Source organism: Diadema setosum, chromosome 11 (assembly GCF_964275005.1).
Source record: "Diadema setosum chromosome 11, eeDiaSeto1, whole genome shotgun sequence".
Taxonomy (NCBI): Eukaryota; Metazoa; Echinodermata; class Echinoidea; order Diadematoida; family Diadematidae; genus Diadema; species Diadema setosum.
In genome coordinates, this window is record NC_092695.1 from 12,355,735 (window position 1) to 12,373,672 (window position 17,938).

The 17,938-nt window shown below is 38.9% G+C and overlaps 1 protein-coding gene across 1 annotated transcript in view; it reads left to right on the plus strand.

Moving 5' to 3' along the window:
- The first annotated feature begins 8,993 nt into the window (after nucleotides 1–8,993).
- LOC140235293 (uncharacterized) overlaps nucleotides 8,994–17,938 on the plus strand; it is a 40,320-nt gene continuing 31,375 nt past the window's right edge. Inside the window, exons 1-7 of the mRNA XM_072315323.1 lie at nucleotides 8,994–9,392; nucleotides 12,198–12,320; nucleotides 14,138–14,257; nucleotides 14,806–14,927; nucleotides 15,359–15,456; nucleotides 15,874–16,005; nucleotides 16,418–16,534. Coding sequence (XP_072171424.1) covers nucleotides 9,180–9,392; nucleotides 12,198–12,320; nucleotides 14,138–14,257; nucleotides 14,806–14,927; nucleotides 15,359–15,456; nucleotides 15,874–16,005; nucleotides 16,418–16,534 — 925 coding nt within the window. The 5' untranslated portion in view covers nucleotides 8,994–9,179. The remainder of the gene's footprint in view (nucleotides 9,393–12,197; nucleotides 12,321–14,137; nucleotides 14,258–14,805; nucleotides 14,928–15,358; nucleotides 15,457–15,873; nucleotides 16,006–16,417; nucleotides 16,535–17,938) is intronic.

Consider the following 17,938-nt stretch of genomic DNA (forward strand, 5'->3'; position numbering starts at 1 on the left):
AGAATTTTTTTTTTTTTTTTTTTTTTGCTCTCCATGAGTAAATCACCATAGTCTAGTCTATAGAATTTTGTTTCTTTTTTTTTTTTGGGGGGGGGGGGGGTGAATTACCATCTTCCTCGCCTAATAAGACTTCATAGGGCATATACTTAACATTGTACTGTCGTACTGTTATCAATATAATGCAGCAATACATCAGCAATATTCTGTGATTTATAGTAGTTCTTCGTGTACTGTTAGCCATATTTCTTCAAAGACTGGGCCTACCTCTCGGAGTCTTACGAACAACGCCTGCCATACACCCTTTATTACAGAAGTATTCGTGGTCATCTTTGCAAATAGATAAACCACAAAAGTGTCCCCCCCCAAAAAAAAAAAAAAAAAAATGTTTGATTTCAATTCTTGGAAAACAGATTATTTTATCTACTGTTTGAACCTAATAACTAGAGCATGGCCTTCGTTGTTTTGCAGTTAACACTCGGGACCAAATATGAGTAGAAATTGTGAGAAGCATACAGTTGGGGTCCTACTAATAAATATACGTGATAGATCTGAGCTTGTTATCATGTCTTGCTATCAAAGTATGATTGAGGGTACCACCTATCGTCACCCCAAGGATCTGCAGCTCGTTTATTCCATAAGTATGGAACAAATTCGCCTAAGTTTTTCCTCAAATATGCCGTAAATACTGCAGTTTCGAATCTCGTGAGCGTCCTGTTGATTCTGAATCTCCGTTGTAAAATAACGCAATTTTAGTCCATGCGATGCATTTACTTCGCACGGCGTACCTCACGATCGGCACCCCCTCCCTCCATAGCATATAGGTAATACACGTGAATTTCACAGTCATGCGTCGTTTCTGAGCGGATGTATAATTGAAACGTGTTTAGTTTGGTTTGTTAGTTTGTTTATGAGTTCTTCTTCTTCTTCTTCTTCTGATTAAGTCTGCCTCCTTCAATAGACTGAAGATTCTTGCAGACTGGTGCTATTTACATTATAATACAATTTATTTACAGATATTTACAAGCACATAGAAAATTTGACGAAAATAACTAATGTTAGCCACTGTGATCAACCGTTAGACGGTTTCGAAATGATCCCACAGATGGCGCTGAAACAATTTCTGACGACAGGGAATTCCAGTTCCTTACAGTTCTTGGGAAGAATAGTTCTCGAATAGGAGTGTGGTTGCGAGTTTGGTTTTGTCTCTTCGTTTTTATTGTTTTCAAAGCTAGTAATGGCACTTTAACCCACGCGTGTACCTTTTCGTTCTAACGTTAGACCCTATTTTACCGTACGTAAACAGCCACTGCACTATACGCAGTAGTGTGCCGATGTCAAGGTAAGACCTACCCTGCCGATAGGTGGTAACCTGGGGCCGCGCCCTTATAGATCTACCCTGTTTGGCCTTGGCCTTACCATACAGAAGAGCTGCTAGCGAAGCAGAGCTAGAACGGGGGATATTCATTGCTTGCAATACCCAAAAGCTTATTGTTAGAAAATTACTGCCCCGAGATCTTTAGAACCCCGTGTCTACTAGTATTTCTACTTCATAGGTATTGTGTGTCATTATCACAGTAGGCCTGCCACTGCTCTTCCGTTTTCAGTGTGATGATGATGCTGTTGCATGATGAACCTTTAAGGTAGATTACGGAAATACTCTCTTTTCTTTTTTGCCCACACTTTGTCTGAACAAAAAAAGGCACTAAAAGAGCATAGACTAACCTGTTTGAGGTTCGAAAGCACTCGATTTCCGTGACAAAAGTGACAATAATCGACCACAAGATCGTTCAGAGAACCTTGCGATAAATATGTCAGGACGAAAAGAAAGCTGTTTGTTTACATTCCAATCACCATAGCGCTAGCGCCTAACGTGTAGCGTACTATGCTGCGCTGCTGCACTGAGGCGCGCTGTTAATGCGCGCGCGCCATGATTTTTCCCACGTCATGTAGGCAGTAGTTCTGGAGCAAACTGCGCACAACGCCCATGAGTGCGTGGTCACTAGGGATGACGTCACAATTCGTAGTCATGGTAACAGAGACAGAGAAAACTACAACAGGCAAAAATCTGCTGTTGTTACGTATGCATGTTTGCAACAGTCGTAAAATAAGCTGCAATTGTAGTTATCAATAGGAGAGCTTTAAATATGCCTAACTGGTCGGTAGCCGTAATCATTGCAAACAATGACATGTACAATAATTGCAAACGTCCATAACGTCGATGTGTGCATCCTTCATTTTCTAGAATACTAGTAGGTCTCACGTATGATTTTGAATTGAAAGGAATGACATTAATTTCTTACAACACGTAGGCCTATACAGCTTATCCCAACTATTTATCTGCACTGTCCTTCCCTCAACTGACGCAGAGAAAAACTAAACTGTCAAAATCTGCTAACTACATACCTAAGTGGGCCTATATATTTGCAATAATCGCAAGCTGCACATAGTTACCACGCGAGAGCTTAGAAGATTCCATTTGTTGGTTGTCTTAGTTTCTGCAATCAACTCGAGTGAAATAATCCCAACATTGTTTATGAAACAGGCCATCCTTCTTTTTCTAGAATAAGTCTCACGAATAATTTCTCAGTATAGGGTATTCCCAGCTTGCCCCCAAGTGCTTTTTACTGCAAAATTATCTTTACTGTCATTTTCAGTACCCCACTGTGTTGAGCTGCTTACTTTTATTCTTAGATTACACATTCTTCTCTCTTTCTCTTTGCTCCAATAAAGAGAGAACTATTCATTTTGGAGACTTTGATATCTACTCAAGACAGCGTTATACACTTTCATCCCCACAGTGTAGAGCGTGTGACGTAATAAGTAACTTACGGTTATTTTCATGTTTTATCTACTTTCTTGGACAGGCTCTACAAAGATAATTTGAATCATTGCAAGTTACAGTAATCAAAGATCCTATGGAAAGCTAAAGGAAAATAAATTAATTTTATTTGAATACACGTGGCTAATTCAGGCGTTAAAATTTAGTGCAATTATACACGACTGGCTAGACACCCTAGTCTATCTGATTGTATAGATAATTGTTTTCTCCTTTAGTATGTTTCGAGATGCTTGCCATTTTCCCCTCTAAGTAATGAAAAGTAATATAGGCCAACTTGAATACATTTATATCAAAAATATCAGTGACCTACCGCACGACAATGCTATACTTATTGCGTTTGAGCTATCATAATGGCCACCAACAGTCATGGTGGCGTTACTTATGCACAACCACCTGTGGGCCAATCCGAGAACTCAATCCCATCCTTACATACTTTCGTAGCCGCCATACAAACACCTGTTCTCATTTTGGTCACGTGACCAATGCAGGCGAGAATGGAGGAATGCATGCGCTCCTCTTTGCTCTATGCTTCCTCTTTTATACACAGTTTTCGATTCGCTTGAAATCCAGTCGTATTCAACCATTTATCAAGGAAGAAAAGGGGCGGTATTTATATGCAAAACGAATTCTCCAGGGAAGCGAAACTGATGGATTCTTTTCTCCAGTCGGCTTGCCATACATAATTTGTTGCATGATGATTGTTTCGACACGACATTTGCTCCCGCTTAATTAAATACTCCGGTCTCATTATACCCCCGCCACACGTAGTGTGAAGGGGGTATATAGGAATCACCGCGATGTTGGTCGGGCGGGCGGGCGGTCGGTCGGTCTGTTGCAAAATCTTGCGTCGCGAACTCCTCCTGCAGTTTTGAAGCAATTTAAATGAAACTTAGGGTAAATGATGATATTGAGGTATAGATGTGCAAGACATGTTTGTTTTTTTTTTGTGTGTGTGTGTGTTTGTCGGACAATGCGTTGCCATGGTAACCATAATTTTGCCAAAACCTTGTGGATTGAATAACTTCCATAGTATTTAAGCAATCAATTTCAAATTGATATCTATGATGATCTATAGGTGTAGTTATGCAAGAAACTCTTTGTGTTTGTACTTGACAAAGCGTTGCCATGGTAACCGCATGTTTTCTTCGAAATCTTGTGGAGTAAACAACTTCCACAGTTTTGAAGCAATTGAAATCAAATTTGGTAGGCATTATGGCCTTGAGGCATAGATGTGCAACACATAATTTTTGTGTTTGTCGGACAAAGCGTTGCCATGGTCACCACAATTTTACCAAATCCTTGTGGATTGAATAATTTCCACATCATTCAAGCAATCTAGTATGTATGATGATCGGGAGGTGTAGTTATGCAAGACACCAATGTGTTGCCATGGTAACCACTCATTTTTGTATCACATTGAACCATTTAATCTATGAAGGCTGCTCTTTAAGTGTAGTTTTGCAAAATGTCCTTTGTATTTGTATCGGACAATGCGTTGCCATGGTAACCGCATTAAAAAAAAAAAAAAAACCTGTGGAGTGAACTTCTTCCACAGTTTTCAAGCAATTGAAACCAAATTTGGTGGGCATTATGGCCCTGAGGTATAGATGTGGAACACATAATTTTTGTGTTCGTCACACAAACCGTTGCCATGGTAACCACAATTTTACCAAAACCTTGCAGATCGAATAACTTTTCCATCATTCAAGCAATTTAAATCAAATTTAGTATGTATCATGATCTAGAAGTGTAGTTTTGCAAGACACCAATGTGTTAGTTTAAGGAAAATGTGTTGCCATGGTAACCACTCATTTTTGTATCAAAATAAACCATTCAAGCTATGAAGGTCAAATTTGGTGTGTATGATGGTATTTAAGTGTAGTAATGCTGGGGGAAAGCATGTTTCCATTTGCTGTAAGTTTTATACTCAGTGTCAACTCTGTAATTGTACAGTAAACTAAAATTATTCTGTTTCCAATTCGACAAGTGCACAAACTTGGTATTAACGTCCTTGCCCTCATGACATCACATACTATAAAGCAACACTAGGGGCGAGGGTATTAATCACCTCCAGTGATAATTCTAGTTTTCTGCAAGGACTTATAATGAGGGTTGTGATAGAGTAATTAGGGTTTCAGGTTTAGCTTGAGGTGAGGATTAGGATAAGTGTTATGCTTGTATGGGTAGAATTTTTATGTTTGGCTTAGCGCGCAGATATTTCATGGGAGCAATAATTGTCGCGGGATCATTTTGTCATAAAACTATTCACAAGAAACACGTTCCTTCTGACAACCGAGAGCTGATAACTTGTCGCTCACCTGTTCCACGATGGAGTATACCCTGGGTACACACATTAAAGGTACTTTTTACCATTGGGAACAGTGATTTAAAAATGTTCGAGTTATCACATTTGATGCAAATGTGTGGGTCAGTTGTATCACAAAATTTCCTATACCACATAAATGTTTTGTAATACAGCATAAAATATAAGGAGATGTCACTATTTTGTCTCACTAACTGGATAAACAGTTTAGTCTGGAAACATTTTTTTTTATAACTATTGCTCACATTTTGTATATTTAACAATACTTAACATTTATTATACTGATTAACTTTTTACACTGGTCTATCACTAACTCACATTTTAGAACTATTTTGAAGCCCTAAAGCTTGATTTTTGTTTCACATGCAAATGGTATAATGCCTATAAGCGTTGCCTGGATAGTCATGTCTTACAATACGTGGGTTCCATAGGTAAATTTTGGTTTGGATGATATAATTGTTCTTAAGATTTTAACGCATTATCAAGAAGTCTGTAAATTTAGCATTTAGGTCATACCAACAACTTCAGTACCCCGGTTTAGAGTAATTTGATAATAATTGTCGGTAATATTTCACTGGACCTAGAAAAAAAAAAAGCTATTCAACCGACTGGTTTCTATCTTGAATGTATTTTAATACCTGTGGAATCCAGTTAGCTTCCGGTTGTCGGCCATTGCTTTATTTAAAAAGAAATGGAAAAGTAAAGTTGGGTCCTATAAGATTTGACTTATAAAGTTTACCGTTACCGGCGGATTTGCACATGGACCTACCACTCACATGATATGACTGTGAACGGAGGTCTTTCTTTTATCCCATCACCACCGCCGCCACAACAGTACCCGATTATGTGCATCCTAACGAGTACATTCAGATGCTTTATGGACAATGACAATTGTATAATCGTGCATCGTCGCTGACAAAAGAACCGTTTCCCTCATTTCGGTCTTATTTTGGCTAAGTGCCTTTTGAAGACTCTATACTGCCTTCGAATAAACACCATTTCCATCCCCATTCTTAGTTAACTTGCATTATATGCTTTAGATATATATATTAACAAAGATATAATTATGGGTTTTTTCATCTGCTACTAATTTTCATAATCTTTTTAATCACATTCTGCAATTATTACAAATATCATGTGCATATGCATTGTATATAATTCTTTGCTTATTTGATGGAAGTGAAAATAAATTTGAATCTTGAATCTTGAACCAATATAGGGGGTAGCAAAACCTCAAAACATGACAGATTTTGCGTCACCAAATTGGTAATGACTGAAGTGAACACTAACTTGTTTTGTGAACACGCATGTGATATTGCTTAATGTTATGACATGCGTGTCATCTACCGTTACTTTCCATGGTTACTCTGAAACAGTGTGCGAAAAAAATATGAAAAATAGATTACAAATCACAATTAGCCTGCCAGCATAATTTCTTTTTTTTTTTCGTAAAGTACGTGCATTTCGCAAATGAAATTGCCTGAGCGATGATTTCCCAATATTCACAACAACTGCACATTTGAGAGCGTACTCGAAGTATCATCTTCTGCGCATGTAGTTTTTGGACCCCGTTTACAGTGCGGGGCTGGGCTCGGCCGCGGCTCGGCCGCGGCCGAGCCCGGCCTCAATTGCGCGGCCGAGCCTCGCAATTTTGTCCGTTTACACTGCTGGGCTCGGCCGCGCTTTTAATTCAAACCTTTCAATATTTTGTCGTAGTGGCGCTCTGCTTGTAAACAAACCAAACAAACGCAATTTGATATAGCCTGGTTTTCAGACCCTTTGCCAACTGGATTCCGTGGCGACGAAGTCGCCGTTCGGGCAAAGGCCTTTGCCGAAGGAAAAATCCTTTGCAGGACAAAAACACCTTAAACTATACTAGTTTTCCACGTTGAGGGGGTTAATATCGTGAATAGCGAAATAGTACGGGCAGATGGTCTGGGAGTCAGACTAAAATTGGCCGCGCATTTGGCCCAGTTTGCGTTTACACCAAGAAGAGGCCGGGCTCGGCCGCGGCTCGGCCGCGGCCGAGACCACCTCCAGAGCGAGACCAAATGCGAGGCCAATTTTGGCCTCGCATTTGGCCTTTTGCGCGTTTACACTGAAGCGGGGCTGGGCTCGGCCGCGGCTCGGCCACGGCCGAGCCTCGCACTGTAAACGGGGTCTAGGATTTCTCAAACCGCCGCCGTCTTGTTTTTATCCAGGCTGCACGCAGCCGTCGGTGGTTATGATGAGATAAAAGCAGGAGGGCATGTGCAGGTGTAAATGTTATGGTAACGCTTTTGACGGAAACAGGTGTTTCAATAAAGATTAACGAGCGATGTATGTGTCCATGTGTAGTAGGTCCATGAAGCAATCTTGAGTGAACAAAGCATGCATGGAATTTGAATACATTACAGAAATGTTCTATTTCGTGCAACATCTCAAGCCCGAGTCTTTCCACTGGTCTGGATGAATAAAAAATATTCGTGTGCATAAGGCTGCTTTCACATAGAAGTATACTATTCGGGTATTCGGGCTCGTTTTTCGAGGGCACGCGAATAGCTTGAATCGAACGATAGGATTTCCTCACACCGGTTCACATAGGAGGGCACTATTCGAAAGTACCGAATAGCTGCGAAAAGTATAGCAAAGTGGGAATCGAACATGTTCGATTTTCTTGCAGCGTATACCGTCTCTCGTTTATGAAATAATGACAATTTTGGTCTGGATTTGCCCTTTAGCAAAAATAAGCATGTAGACTGACAATCTGATGCAGTTTAGAAATTGTTAATAAGATTTGCTATAATGTAGGAGGAAGAAATCCTCACTGCATGGGATGGTGAGTTGACGGTGCGGGTGATGGTGTATTCGGGGCCCGAATAGCGAATACCGAATAGCGAATAGCGAATACCGAATACCGAATACTTCTATGTGAACGCAGCCTTAGGCTGCTTTCACATAGAAGTATTCGGTATTCGCTATTCGCTATTCGCTATTCGAGCACCGAATACACCATCACCCGCACCGTCAACTCACCATCCCATGTAGTGAGGATTTCTTCCTCCTACATCGCAGCAAATCTTATTAACAATTTCTAAACTGCATCAGAATGTCGGTCTACATGCTTATATTTGCTAACGGGCAAATCCAGACCAAAAGTGTCATTATTTCATAAACGAGAGACGGTATACGCTGCAAGAAAATCGAACAAGCTCGATTCCCACTTTGCTATACTTTTCGCAGGTATTCGGTACTTTCGAATAGTGCCCTCTTATGTGAACCGGTGTGAGGAAATCCTATCGTTCGATTCAAGCTATTCGCGTGCCCTCGAAAAACGAGCCCGAATACCCGAATAGTATACTTCTATGTGAAAGCAGCCTTATACTCTCTTCTGCTCCAGCTCATCAAGTTCGTTGCCTCCTGAATTTTTTTATCTTCTTTTTTTTTTTTCTTTCGTGTAGATCGTCGAACTCCTAATCCGTGAATGGTCACGAACGACTGAAAACTAAATGAACCAAGTTATTTTCTTGCGCTCTCTCTCTCTCTCTCTCTCTCCCTCTCATTCGATCTTTCTCTTTCTTCTTTTATAATGATGACACGGTTAGCGCGTAGCATATTCAATAGACTGTGTCTGTAATGTATTACAATTTATGGATGTGTCTTTTCCTATACAGCCTAGTAACAAAGTATTTCATCAACCTGCTCCCTCCCATTTAGTTCCAAAGCCAAGAATTCACTTCATTGTTGCTAAGTAGGGCAAGCCTCTGGCAAGCTTTGTGGTTGTCAACAGCAACTTTTGTGAAGAAAGCATGCCAAAAAAAAAAAAAAAAATTGCCGCCAGTCTGGTGGCAGGAATTCACTGTGAGCAGACCGTATAGCTTCTAAAGCACGGTTCACCTCGTCCCTTTTTTATTTTCTTTTTCAGTTAATTTTTCCTTATTATTCTGGTTAAATTATTTTTACAGATTATTTTTTGCATTCTGTTTTACGGATCTTGCATCAAATTTTTCAATTTTGCTGGTGTACATCAGTGAAAGTATGGGAAGTTTAATTTTGTTGGGCACGTTTGGTGTATATTACTCCATGCTGATGGTGTGGTGGGTACCATGCTCCCTGGCCTACCATGAAGGAGGGTACGGCGACGCAGAGCTGGTGCCGGCCTTGGCGGCCGGGGAGATCGCAGATCTCGTTGAGGTGCACAACCAAGGGCGTGCCGAGGTGGAACCAACTGCAGCAAATATGAACAAAGTTGTAAGTATAGTGTATACGCTCGTAGATTAATCAGCTTTCTTTTTGTCGGTCCTTTAATTGCACTTATTTTACGGTATAATGGAGCATAAAAGATGTCGAAAGCGAACATTTCAAGCTCATTAAAATTGGAACACTGGAAGTACGTCTATATGTGGGATATTTTTCTTTTCCATTTTGTCTTTAACATAAATATCGAATTTAGGAGCAAAGACAAGTTCTTCGCCTCGCTATAGCTGATATCCTTCAATGACGCCCCCTCCCCCACACACCCACACAAAGGGGGGGGGGGGGGTAAAAAAAAAGGCCGACTGCACAAAACAAATACTCCGGGAAAATATTTCTATTTTTCACTTCGTGCACTAAGTTTACATAATAGTCGATCACCATAGTACATTTTGTGAGATTTGAAGACAACCAATGCTGATTTGGTGGATTATTCAGTCATTTATAGACTCTAATTTTGTCCATCATTGCAATAAGCCAGTTCATTATTAGTTCATGTGCAGTTGGTTTGGTACCTCACTCAGTTCAAAGCGACATAATGTATTATAACCTTGCCCGACGTGACACTTAATGAAATTCATGTTCAAACAAAGAATGAACTTTGGCAGACCAGGTGACCAGAATGGTCGGGCAATCAATACCCGGGGAAGCATCCTTTCATTGTTTCGCCTTCAATGCCTTATTTTTTTTTTCTATAGTTACATTGCCATATAACAGGTTTGCTGTGACGTAGTTGTACTAGCAAGTACCATTTATACTAAAACGTATTAAAACGAATTAAAAACCCACTATGCATGTGAACTTGATCCAATCCCAACAGATCCAATCCCAACAGATTTGGTTAAGAAGTGTGGCAGAGTTTTAGCACCCGTTATCACAAGAATCATAAATGCTAGCCTGAGATTAGGTGTAGTTCCACAGGTGTGTAAAAAAGCAGTTATTCATCCAACTTTGAAAAAAGCAGGCTTAGATCAGGAGTGTTTAAAAAATTACCGTCCAATTTCAAATTTACCTTATTTAAGTAAATTGCTTGAAAAGGTTGTTTTCTCACAACTGACAATGTATCTGCAAGATAATGAATTGCTTGATTCATTTCAATCTGCGTACAAGCCTGGTCATAGTGTAGAAACACTGTTAGTCAACTTACCAGATATTGTGTTCAGAGAATTAGATAGTGGTAACATCACTGCTCTTATCATGCTTGATATGAGCTCAGCTTTTGACACAGTCGACCATGCTATTCTGATTCAACGATTGAGATATTTGGGCATCAAAGGAACTGTTCTTGATTGGTTTATATCATACTTATGTGATCGATCTCATTATGTCAGAATTGGTGATTCTACCTCTTGTAAAACTATGACAAAGTTTGGTGTACCTCAAGGTTCTGTTGGAGGCCCGCTGCTTTTTTCTCTGTATATGCAACCAATTAGTGAAGTATTTCGCAAGCATTGTATTAGTTATCATTGTTATGCGGATGATATACAACTTTATTTGTCTTTTAAACCCACTGTGTCTTCATTGTCATCCGCCATTGTAAAACTCGAAGCATGTTTGCAAGATCTGAAAATTTGGCTTACATCCAATGGCCTTAAACTAAATGATGATAAATCTGAGTTTCTGTTATTGGGATCAAAGCATATGTTAAACAAAGTTGATTATCAGTCATGTCATGTCAACATCGGTAGCACTTGCATTACTCCGTCGAAAACAGCCCGTAATTTAGGTGTCATATTTGATCAGGAAATGTCATTTCGGAGTCATGTAACTCATATTCAGCGGAATGTTCGATATCAGTTGCGTAATTTAAGTTTCATAAGGAAATATTTGTCTAAATCTGCAGCTGAGATACTTATTCATACTTTGATTTCTTCTCGGTTGGATTTTTCGAATTCATTGTTGTGTAATCTTTCAAAAAAAGATGTCACAAAACTTCAACGGTTGCAAAATTCTGCTGCCCGACTGTTAACTTTTACTAATAAGTTTGATTCCATGTCACCAGTTCTCCGTTCCTTACATTGGTTACCTGTAGAAAAAAGGATTATTTTCAAGATTCTGTTATTAGTACATCATTCAGTTCATTCTTTTTCCCCAATATACATAAGTAATTCTGTTCAAAAATACAATCCGACACGAAGGCTACGTTCATCATCAGATGCATTCTTACTCCAAACACCCAGAGTAAAACATGGGTATGGTGATCGTGCTTTTTCCGTTATGGGACCAAAATTGTGGAATCAGTTACCTCTTCAGTTAAGGGAACTGTCATCTACAGAGTCATTCAAATCCAAACTTAAAACTTATCTGTTCCTTTCATACTGAGGACTGTAATTGCTGTATGTCATTAATATTGGATTAATATTGTATTTTTAATTGATATATGTTGTATTCTTTATTTGGTATATATTTGCTTTTGTTTACCATTTTTTTCTTTGTTGAAATGTTTGAATATGTATATGCATGTAAATATATGATATTTTTTCATTTTTGAAGCGCCATGAGCACTGAAAAGTGGACCTGTGCGCTATACAAGTAGCCACTATTATTATTATTATTATTATAAGTACAAAATAAATGACCTTTTTGTGCTTATGTTGAAAGTGGAACTCTGAACTGACTTATCCAGGCATTTACACACGTAAAAGAACAAAAACAAAACAAAAAAGTCCTATATCCATATACGTCCTTTATCTATTAGTCGCAAATCCACATAAGAGCTCTCTATAATCTGAAAAAGGAGGCAGTAGAACATAGATAGCCCGTCACCTTCCCTCTCTGTGTTTCTACTGGTTTCCCTTCCAGGCGTGGAGCCATGATCTCTACGCCGCTGCCAAAGACAGGGTGGAAGAGTGTTATTACTCCATTGACATTCCTGTTGACATGGGTCACCCACGGAAGGTCTTACAGTTCACTGGGATCTCGCAGGTATGCGCAACGATACTAGGTTGGTTGTCCCTTCGTGTACACAGATGATGAAAATTGTGCATGAAGTCCTCTCACTTCGAACGAAGACGATGATTCTAATGTATTATGTTATTAACAAAAAATTAAAGCATGTACGTTAGCTGGGTGTGGTGCCTGAAAAGTATAGGGCTGCTATCTTATATCCATTCTACGGATAAAAGGCTTTATGTGAAGTCTCGTCTCATCTTTTTTTTTTTTTTAAATCTCACATGCACTGCGACATGCAGTCCAACTGTAAGAAAAAGAAGATAACTCATTGGGCTGGAGACTCTCCTAGAAGAGCCGAATCTCGAGAAATCACGAGAAAATATTATGTTTGGTTTAAATTTGTCACACTGATGTAATTCATTTTGATGTGATTTGATTAGAGAAGCAAAATAAATACAAACGAACGAAAAAAACAAAAACAAAACAACAACAGCAATCGGACATGTTCGATTGTTGTTGTTTTTTCGGAGTCTCCTGCTGGTCGCCGAGACGTCTCTGCGACATCTCCGTACTCAAGGCCAAGTCGCAGAGACTAATTTTATTCGCGAGGTCTCCAAAAGGTCTCGGAAACGACTTTGCGGAGACCCATTGGCAACCTCCCGGAGACGTCATGGAGACGTCGCAGAGTCTTCTCCGGGACATCCGGACGAATGAGTTATAATCTAATTTGGAGACGTCTCTGAAGTCGCCGCGGAGTCGCCTCCTTACTGGTGAGAGCGCAAGTCATTTTGGGGATATTTCGAGTCCCATGAGTGGCGGCGAAGTCTCCTCCAGTGAAACACGCACTTCAGATATTTTTACCGATTACTAGTAATCAAATGGCAAAACTTCGAGATCTTGAAGATCGCAAATGGCAAAACTTCGAGATCTTGAAGATCGCGATCTTAAACTTCTCCATCTTTTGCCAGTCTGACCGCGCCTGTTAACAATGGCAAAACTTCGAGATCTTAAAGATCGCGATCGTAAACTTCTCCATCTTTTGCTAGTCTGACCGCGCCTAAAGACGAAGAGTTGACGCATGGGAATTTTTTGAATGACACAATGTCATTTCGAACAACTGCATGGACCTTTGTCGTAGAATCGATTTTTCTTTGTGTGTTTTCTTTTTGTCACAAGTATAGTAAAGATATGTCCGTTTGAGCTTCTCACAATTTCATCTCTGGTTGTATGATGCATCTAAATTAGTATGATATGGGGCAAAGCTCTTCCTCTATCAGGGCACACAATTTGTGAATACCAGGGTGCAATAAGACATAACATTAGTGGTAACTTTTTTGTTTATGCATAACGCCTACATTACACTTGAGAACATTTTACTGATAATGGGAGAGGAGGTTGGATGGAGAGTTCGCTACGTTTTTAAGCTTTTTCAATCAATGTATACTTTATCCTTGTTTTCAAATATTAATACGCTTCATGTGTCACTGTAGTGCCCATAAAAGAGTAAACTCTATCCGACAGTAGTTCTGAAATTGGCACTCCATACAATTTGTCTTTCTTAAACCTTTCGTTATGCTTGAATATCATTTACTTTTGAAATTCCGACTACGATGAAAAACAAAGAAACAACGAATGGTCTCCATTGAAGCTCAGGAACGCCTTCATATCTGAACCATCTGTACCCTGTCCGGGCCATAAAAGGCTACATAGAAATTTAAACAATGACACGTGCAAAACACTGACGTAGTTGGGCAGGCCTCAAAAACTTAATCAAGACATTTTTAGCTTTATATTGATATGCTTTGCTTTGTTTGCTTGTATTTAATCTGTCATTTGGCAATTTTTTGCAGACACCTACATTTGATTTAGTGGACTCCATAGATACATGGCTGTACCTGGGCAAAGAAAGCTATAATTACCTCGAAGATTCGTGCAGTCGTGACCCAGTCTTCTGCAACATGTACAAATTGGTGAGTCTTTAAGAAAATCTCCATCGCTTTGACAGAAAATTTCAATGGGAAGATATAGTACAGATTTGTAAGACATTATGAAGAGTGCCATTTTTTTTTTTTTTTTACTATGAATAGTTAAGATAGACCTAATCTAAAACACTGGATTATTTTGAATGATTAAAATAACTGCCTTTCGATTTACAAACGGACTTATGATAATTATTTGATAACCCTCATCTTCAGTAGATGGGTTTTCTGAACATACTGTTCACTACCAAAAACTGCATTAGGGATCATAATTAAGCTCTTAGCACTTCAAATGGGTACATCTGCACTTGTATAATTAATAAGCTGTAATTGCTCAAGGCGATTGTTTTCAACTTTATGCAGGTAGACACGATTACAAACACTCCATAGATTGATCAAATGACGGCATAATTTACGGTAGTATTGTTATGATTTCTGCAGTATTTTCGAAAAGTATAACACCTCATGTCAGTTAATATTGGCCCTCAAAACATGCACATATATTTTTATTTCTTTGACTCCACTTCCTACCGTTTCAGTTCACATGGGCACCAATGGAGGAGATCGGTTGTGCTTATTTTCTATGTGACGAACTGAATAACACGTACACAAATACCATTCTACCCAACGTTTACTACTGGAAATGCAATTACTACCCTGTGTAAGTGTGCTTCATGTGACCGTCATGTAACATATTTGCAGGCATAGATGATAAATCTTATCAACGTCTTAAAATTGAATTGAATTGAATTAAATTGAATTTACTTGAACTTGATAAAATGTGACAATTCTTGTACCTTAAACTCTCTCTTCATTTTAGTTCCCTTTGGTTGACGAGTACAATGTACAACAAAGCCAATTGGATTTAAAAATAATCATTGTAATGTCCAGATATTTGAAAATAGACATTGGAGCAATATTTGTCTCACTTACAAGGCATTTCACTTTAGTAATGGTCTGGGTATTCATCTAATTATTCTTTATCATTCGTTTTAACTCAGATGTGAAACCACACAATGTTCTTGTTAAATGTTAAACATAGATTATACGTTTGGTATGTATTTTTCTACCATGGGTTGAACTGCCTTCCAGCGATGATCTCGAAGACGCCAACCCCTACACGTCTGGGACGCCATGCACAGCTTGCCCCGATGGAAGCGGCTGGTGTAACAATGAGTATGACATGTGCGGTGAGAGGTGCAACGTCTTCATGATTATTGATGCTTGAATTTAGCAACTATTTTCTCAGTCAAAGCACAATTATTTTCTCCCTAGAATTTACCATGTATCAAGATTGATTTGCAAGTTTGAGGAAAATCTGAATAATCTGTATAAAAGTTATAATGTCTTATTAAGTTTTAGTCAAATCTATGTGACGTTTTTGCTGGATAAAAAGTCCACAACGGCTCATAATGTCAAAGTCGTGGAAATAGAGAAATGACATGAAGAGAATCCTCATTTATTCTTTTTTGATGACATACTATGAAAGAGCATTTGACATACCACCTTCTGTTGACACGGGGATAGTATGCTGATAAGCTGAAAATAGCCACATGCTTGGATACGTCATAATTAGAGTTTTATATTGTGCTTTGCTCCGCCGACAGACAGTAGTTGTACACCGGAAGGAGCACAGTGCGACTGCCTTTACGCCGACACCTGTTCCGGAGTCTACGATTATAACTCTCAGGAATGCACGTGCACATGTGATCATGCGACATGCGCAGATGACCCGTTTGGTATGAACAAACCTTACACCACGAATGCCTCAAAATAGCATGATATTCTGACCTTTTGGTATGACTGTGTATTAGAACACAGTATGATATCGATGTTGAGGAGTAATGGTGATAATACCTATATAGTGGATTCTAACCAATAATTCGCTGTTTGACCGGCACTTTCAAAATTGTCCGAATTTTCTTGTGAGTAATGCAAAATTACAACTTGTCACGTTAAAAAAAAAAGTATGACAATCAATATACATAAGAAAAACCAAATCCATCATAATTTGCTGTCGAGTACTGGCAGTATCTATTCTGCTTAAAATTTAGCAATACATCAGAGTGAGCAGCTATCTCTTGTCCTGTAGTGATAACGATAGGAAAGTGAACGTGCTGCATGTGTGTAATTTTTTTTTTTTTCCTTCAGTGTGTATTCTAAAATGTGGAGACCCGTCATGGATAGTTATGGATTCTGATCAAGGAATTTGTCATTGCGACTGTCCAGAAGGCTACGAGACAACCAAGGCAAGAGATATATGTCTAGGTGAGACGAGGAATGACCCATAAGTTGTGTGTGTGTGTGTGTGTGCGTGTGTGTGTGTGTGTGTGTGTGTGTGTGTGTGTGAGTGTGTTTTAATTCGTGTTTCTCACTCCGGAGCCCTTCTCGCTCCAATCACTGAGATGTACCATTGATGCTACGTAGATTGGTAGTAAGAAAAATGAGATATCAATGTATAATCAGTTATTCGATTGATAAGTATGAAATTTTCGCCTAATAGTGAAATGCTAATTTGAAACCCAGACGAATAAAAAAAAAAAATTGATATAAGGATTCCCTTGTTCATTGCGCGAGCAAGAACCAACAAGTGAGTGACGATGCCAGTCTATAACTTACAAGCGAGCATTGTCTCCGATACAGACACTCAAACAGCCCATATAGTGCTTATTGATATGTAATCAGTGTTCAGAATTTGTTAACTTACCCCAGACACGTGACCAATACAAATTTGGAAGGGTTTTTATGCCTCCGCCACGAAGTGGTGCCGGAGGCATTATGTTTTCGGGTTGTCCGTCCGTCCGTAATGAATTTTGTGGACAACGTAACTAAAAAACCTTTTGAGGTATCCTAATGAAACTTGGCATGTATGTGTATCAGGGGGTGAAGTTTTGCACATACTCAAGGTCAAAGGTCAAAAGGTCAAGGTCAAATTTATACGTAAAATTTCACTATTTCCACCATATCTATGCAATGCCTGAAGATATTTTCTTGAAACTTAGTGTATACATGTATTACCCAATTAAGATTCTCTGTTGAAAGTTTGGGGTCATGAGGTCAAAAGTCAAAGGTCAAAAGGTCAAGTAAAAATATTAAAACTTCACTTTTTTCTCCGTACCTTGAAAATTGTTCAAGGTATCTTTATGGAACATAGTATATATACATGTACTGGCTGGCAGTGATTATCTAGACAATTTAGGGTTCATGGGTTCAAAGGTCAGGGGTCAAAGGTCAAGGGCAACACTTCACAATTTTACTATTTCCCTCATATTTATGCAATACCAGTAGGATTTTTTTTTTACACTTTGTGTATGCATGTATAACCTAATAGAGATTCTCTGGAAACTTTCTTCTTTTTTTTTCTTTTTTTTTGCCTCAAAGGTTAAAAGGTCAAAGATCAAGGGAAAGTGCAGAACTAACTTTTTCCTCAATATGTCGGAAGTGGCTGAAGTTATCTCGAAACTTACTACATATTTATGCATGTTCTGCCTGACAGTGATTATCCTATGAATTTTAGGGTCAAAAGCCAGATGAAAATGGTAACAATGTACTTTTCAATACAGAAATTGCACTTTTTCTCCATACCTTGAAAATTACTCAATGCATAAACTTATGAATGGGTCAAAGTCAAGTTAAAGTCCTTAAATCCCCAATACATGCTCTCCTATTCAT